This window comes from Protomyctophum bolini, assembly GCF_963924005.1.
Source record: "Protomyctophum bolini genome assembly, chromosome: 14".
NCBI classification, from domain to species: Eukaryota; Metazoa; Chordata; class Actinopteri; order Myctophiformes; family Myctophidae; genus Protomyctophum; species Protomyctophum bolini.
Window position 1 is genome coordinate 9624814 of NC_137875.1, and position 6816 is coordinate 9631629.

Genomic DNA, 6816 nt, shown 5'->3' on the forward strand with positions numbered 1-6816 from the left:
ACATACAAGGTTTTCCCCTGACAAGCAGTGACAATAACAATGCTGTGAAGGATGGATAGTGATTTATTTAGTACAAAGGGAGTCTACCAGCGCGCCTCAGCCTAATATGGCTAGTCCAGTGTGTCACAGGAGCAGGGATAGACACTGGAGCAGCTTGGACAGTGAAAGCCTTTTGATTCAGGTCCTAGTATAATAAAGAAACGACTAGGTGACTAGGGGGGGATTTACAGTATATGCACAGAGGCAGCGAGGGCTGTGCTCTCAGAGCCAATGGTAGACAGTTGGCTCTCTTTAATATGCTAATATAAAGTGTTTTATGTAGTGCCTGACTGGCAGAAGTGCACAACAAAGCCTTTGGCGTGTAGTTTAGTGTTTTATGCATCTCTGCGTGCTGTTCTTTATTCTGAATGCATTACAATGAATCAGCCCTATAAGAAGCTGTGTGTGTGTGTGTGTGTGTGTGTGTGTGTGTGTGTGTGTGTGTGTGTGTGTGTGTGTGTGTGTGTGTGTGTGTGTGTGTGTGTGTGTGTGTGTGTGTGTGTGTGTGTGTGTGTGTGTGTGTGTGTAAAGTAAGAGATAGTCACACTCTATCAACACCGCAATATAGAAATACTAGTCCAGAATAGAATAAAAAATATACTTGAGTAAAACTACAAATGTATTGCCATCAAAATGTAGGCTACTTATAGTACTCGGGCGACATGTCCAGACTTTCGGGGACCTTCGCGGCGACATTGTCTGGTGAGATGTCCGCACTTTTTTGCGAAAACCGACGAGTTCTCCCGTTAGCCTTTCCACCACTGGTAACGCTTCGGTGATTCCCCAGGATGAGATGGATAATGTTGTTGGGAAAGAGAAGTCTGGAGCTGTCTGCTAGCTGTTGCCCCTGCAACCCCAAGCGCTGTTAAAGATGGATGGAATTTGTTTTGGAAATGTTCACCCGCCAATGACACAAACGATAAACATAATATACACATCTGCGATGATAAACATTTCTACTTAAAGTGACACGTGCGCCCAAAATGGAGGGCGCCGGTGGTGATCAATCTGAGAAGGCGGTAATGGTTCTGAGAATGCGGGGCTGTGTGACTAATAATGCTATTAAGTCCACTCGTGGCCTCTCAGCCTCCGTTATGCACTGTGTAAATCCTCGGTGCTACTTGAACTCGGGACAGCGTAAAGATGGACCCGCGGAGGTCCATTTCAGCCTCTCTCTGAGTCAAATGAACACAGAGGTTTTGAGCAGTGTGTCCACGGCTGCCCCGCTGTGTTTCTCCATCTCACTCTCCATCAGCGACACAGATGGGATCAGCGGCGCCTCCTCTCTAAACACAACAGCACAGCGGTGCGTGATGGTGACATTTGCTTGAGTACTGCATGTACTTATTAGTACTGGCTATCTGTACTTTACTAGGGTTGTCACCATTACAACATTTAAGTTGGCTATTAATCATGGCTTTAATTGTGTTTTTGTGGCATTGAACACTGTTTGGAACATGTGAACAGTGAATGGAACTGTAATTTCTCTTTGCCTTTTAGGCTTCGTAATAAAATAATGCTCTGATCAGATAACTTTACATTTCCAAAGAAATTACTGACATACAGGTAATTAATAATTGTATACTAAAAATGTAATGGCTGACAAAAACAAATATAAAAAATCCTACTATAAATGCACCACGTCTCTGTGCGTGTGTGTGTGTGCGTGTGTGTGTGTGTTGTTGTAATGCACGTAACTCGAGAACCGTTTACCCCGCTGACTAATTCTAATTCGACACACGCGTTCCACACCCCCGCAGGGAGTGCAGTGCCCGGTATCGAGTCGGTCGGACCCACGGTTCTCCAGAACCACCACAAAAGGCTCTGTTCCCGCTCTGCCAGTGGGCCTAATCAGCCTAAATCCCCTCACCTGTGCAATTTCCAGCCTCTGCCTCAGCCAAATGATTGCCATGGCAACCCCACACCTGACAATTGATTACTTAACCAGTCCACTTTTCACAGTCAGTCAGTTTGCCCTCTGCAGACACCGGCAGACAGGCAGATACAACAGAGATCTCCATGTGGGACACAGACAGACAGTTAAAACGGGTGCTATGACAAGTTGACAACAAAGTTGCATCGTTCTCAAGTAGGCCGGTGGCCGACGGGCGCGTACAGGTCTAGTCTATATAAATAAGCAAAAAATAGCAAATCTACACGCTTACAACGCGTGCGCTCTGGATGGAATTATGTAATGTCCCACAGGTCTGTACCATTGGATATAATGAGATTGAGGAAAGAACCACGCAGCAATACGAGTCGCCGCCCCAATGTTCTGTTCTGGGCACAGAACAGTTTCTCCAAAAGCAATTTCATGTTTTCAGAAGAAGCTGTACTTGTGTGATGCTCCAATTTGTGACAATGGAGTTAATACAGCCAGTGTACATAACTCTACTCAAGTATTGTATGTACTTACTGTACATATGATTACTCCACTGCATCTCTGAGGCAAATCATTTTGCTCCACTAAAATAATTTAGTTACTATAGTCACTCATTTTGATTATTGTTACAAAACCAACACTAACCACTACTGCCCTACTTTGAAAATATAATTTGAAAATATCACAATGTGATATTGTTGAGAGCTACAATGAGGTGGATGTATGTGCACGCGACCTCACCACTTCTCACCCTTTGTTGTACAAACATGATGCTCGACAAATAATCATTTATTGTCAACAGGGTAAAAATGTCAACGAGGCACATTAAAAGTAAATTATTCAACCATAATAAAAAGAGACAAAAAATATAATTTCTTTATTATTATAAAATGTGGTAGTTTTCATATTTGTATTATTCATCCATATTTGTCCTTAACTATTCAAAATCTCTGCTCTCTCATGGTGAAGTACCCTGACCTCCTCTGTTGGCCTTCTGGCCTCTGCAACTCTTTGCCTGTTAAGTCCCGGAAAATTATGAATCACTAAATCATTCATATTTCCACCTCATGGCGTTTGTATTCAAATGTATTCCAGTTGATAGCTGGATGGGATTGCCAGTAAATGGCCTCTCACAGGGATGAGAGCAGAGCGGAAGGTTGCATCAGGATGCACCCAACATTCTCCCCATAGCTATGATGACTTTGCAGACAGAATACCCAGGCTTTTCTTGTTTCAGATCTACAGTATAAAGCTCAATTGTTTGCCCAGCTGTGCACAAATATGATCACGCATAATGTGTCACTGATGACAAATTTCATTGTTGAAAATGACTTGAGGGCTGTGGGTGGGAGAGGGAGAGCAAGCTAACTGTACTTGTACGAGTGTGAATATTGTGTATTATATGCAATGTTTTATCCATGTGTATAGCAGTAACAGGCTGCAGGATACAGATTAAATAAGTGAAATTGTATGTCACAAAGACACGAGCAGACATAATTGAAACTGGATCAGTTTAGTGAAATATTTAATTTTTATGTGGTGTCATAATTAATATTTACACGCTCCATTAACACCAATTAATCAATTATCCTTCTCTCGGGCATGGCTACCTACAAAGGTAGGTTGATATGTTGATGGCACACTGACTATCAAGAAAATGACAAAAAGGTTGCCGACCCCCTCTCAATAAATCCTCTGTGTCGCCCTTTCTCTCCAGTAAGATCCAGTCCGGAGACAAGCTTGTGCTCACCATCAACACGGACGCCTGCCAGGGCAAGGACAACTTTGTCCGCTACCTGGAGCACGTCCAGGCCGTGGTCACGGTCAACTCCACCCGCCGGGGCGACCTCAACATCAACATGACGTCGCCCATGGGCACCAAGTCCATCCTGCTCAGCCGGAGGCCCCGCGACGACGACTCCAAGGTGGGCTTCGACAAGTGGCCCTTCATGACCAGCCACACCTGGGGCGAGGACCCGCGAGGCATCTGGCGGCTGGAGGTGGGCTTCCGCGGCGACGAGCTGCAGCGCGGCATGCTGAAGGAATGGACCCTCATGCTGCACGGAACACAAAGTGCCCCTTACATAGACCAGATAGTGCGCGACTACCAGTCCAAACTGGCCATGTCCAAGAAGGAGGAGCTGGAGGAGGAGCTCGATGAGGCTGTGGAGAGGAGTCTCAAGAGTCTGATGAGTAAAAATTAGACAGCGGAATGCATGTTGGCCAAGTCCTCTCCACTCTTCTCTTCTCTTCTCTTCTCTTCTCTTCTCTTCTCTTCTCTTCTCTTCTCTTCTCTTCTGTTGAATACTTTATTAGCAGTTTGCAAAAGGTACAGAGGTACAGTTATACAAGAATGCTAAAAGGATAACACAAAAAGCCCAGAGGGCTTGTTTCCATCGTGGTCCTGTGTATTCAATGACTCTCTTCTCTCTTCTCTTCTCTTCTCTTCTCTTCTCTTCTCAGCACTCGTTTCTTGGGCTCTGTGCATGACTTGTAGTTCCCTTAGTTTTCCAGTAGGGGGACAGCGCATTAGTCCGACATACGGTAACATGGCCGGTTAAGACTAATGACACAGACCCTTCCAAAAGGTGGCATGCCAGTTTCCTGTTCCGGGTCAGTTTCTCATATAGCTTCATTTGATTAGCTCAGCAGCAGATTTGAACCGGAAGTATCTTCGTAAATGAACCATCTTAGTTTATAACCACCTTGTGGAAAAGGGAACTACAGTCATGCACGAAATCACGAAATCAGCTCTCTTTATCTCTCCTCTCGTCCAACCATTTGTCGACCCCCTTCCTCCCTCCTCTTGTTCCGGTTTCAGTTAGCCTCCTACTCCCTCCACCTGCAGTGAATGTTTCTTGTAATCCGATCCGTAAAAGTGTAACCTTCAAATAATGTTCTAGATAGAGAAGACAAATGTCTTTCTTTCTTTCTTTCTTTCTTTCTTTCTTTCTTTCTGTCTTTCTTTCTTTCTTTCCTTCCATTTTTACACTCTGCTAAATTGTACATAGAACCAGAATATAATCCAGTTCCACGCTCTATCATGCTTTTCCTGCCCTGCACCTGTTTAGCCGACTGTTGTACAGTTTGTGACTGTAAATGATTTATTCCGTGTCATTCTACTTAAAGTTTAATATCTCGCAAAACAGAGCAGTGATACTTGTTTCTGTTTATATTTTTGTGACATGCACCGTTTATAAAAGACAAAATGGAAAGGAACGTGACATTCATTTTGCAGCCTTATATGTAGTCCTATCAAGAGCATATTTCATAATCTTTGGCGTATACAATATAATAAATCTATTCAGCTATTTGTTAAAGCACCCGAGTGATTTGCACCTGCTTGAAAAGATGGGCTGAAGGTTGAATGGGAATAGAGAGAGAGAGAGAGAGAGAGAGAGAGGATGTTATTGTGGTCTGAGTTATTTAGAAGAACATTAGCAAATGTAAGTCAACATCCATCACAGCTCACATCTTAACAGACCACACGCTCCTCGTGAATCATGGGGACCAGAGTTAACAGACCACACGCTCCTCGTGAATCGTGGGGACCAGAGTTAACAGACCACACGCGGGACCAGAGTTCAAAAGCATAATGTTTTGCATTATCTATCCCTGCTCTCTGACCTTGGTCTCCCCCGTCTCTACATTCTACAAGAAGAACCTGTGGTATTTCTTTGTTTATTTCATTGGCCCGTTTGACTGTCAAGGGTTCAGCCTCCAGGAAGAAACCCTAAATACAAAGGGAATACACCATTGCACATAAAAACGACTCCAGGGTGTCTACTGTCACCTCATAGACACATGAAAAAAATATACAAAAATTGTGGCACTCCCTCTTTAACCAAAACTATGGAATGAACTCTCCATTGGAATTAGAACCGCAGACTCAATTCCTAATCTTCTGCCGTACTCTGAAGACTCAGCTGTTTAGACTTACCTCTTCAAACTCAGCAAGTAGCACTAATGCAAAGGCTGAAAATGTAATTTAGATTTTACAGATGCAAGGTCATTGAGCTGCCACCCTATTGTGTTTACAGTTTCAATGTACAGATTATTCATTTTCTTTGGATATTCTACTGTTAGACTGATGATAGGTTCTTGGTTTACTCATGACTATTTCTGTGCATTTGATGTTTGATTGTCTTACTGTAAGAACTGTTCTTACTGTAAATTGCTCTGGATTAAGAGCATCTGCTAGATTGTTATCCTACTGTACCTTTAATGTTTCTAGCTGGTTTTATATAGTGAAAACATGTTTTATATGGCTTCCCCTATCTCCTCCAGTGACGTCTGCCACGCCACCCCCTTATCTGTCATGTTTTTCACTCCTCTGTGGAAGCGGCTCTGTGCATCCTCCTCCTTCCTCCCTGAACAGGAGAGTGGATTACTCGGAGTGTAGACGACAGAGAGAGTGAGGCCCTTCAGGTCACAACACACACCTGATGAAGGACGGATGAGTACTCAGCCTGTCTGCCTGTCGCAGCACTCCACATAACACCTCTTCACCCGGAGGGGGCGGAGGGACTGAATGCAGCCTGCGTCATGCAGACTGACCCGTACTCGAGCAACACGAGCAAATCTGTTTCTGTCCAAGAGCCAGGGGAAATTACTGTAAGGGTTGAAGCAGGTTAAAGCATCTGTGTAATTTTAGATTTTATAGCTATAATCAATGACGTGGGGTGGGAACCGCAAGGTGATATATGCTGTATGAAAAGCAATATTGTTGTGGGGCACAGTGGCGTAGTGAGTCGGTAGCGCTGTCACCTTACAGCTGGAAGGTCCTGGGTTTTGATTCCCGCTGTGGGCGCTAGTGGCGTGTTCTCTCCTCCGCGTCATCAGTGCACATACCCTATAGGTGGGGTTAGCAAAAGGGCATTTCTGTGTGGAGTTTG

The 6816-nt window shown here is 44.2% G+C and overlaps 1 protein-coding gene across 1 annotated transcript in view; it reads left to right on the top strand.

The window, feature by feature from the left end:
- The window catches only part of pcsk2 (proprotein convertase subtilisin/kexin type 2), a 42556-nt gene extending 37332 nt beyond the window's left edge, over positions 1 to 5224 (top strand). The window contains exon 13 of the mRNA XM_080781593.1: positions 3639 to 5224. Coding sequence (XP_080637719.1) covers positions 3639 to 4125 — 487 coding nt within the window. The 3' untranslated portion in view covers positions 4126 to 5224. The remainder of the gene's footprint in view (positions 1 to 3638) is intronic.
- Positions 5225 to 6816: the final 1592 nt, after the last annotated feature.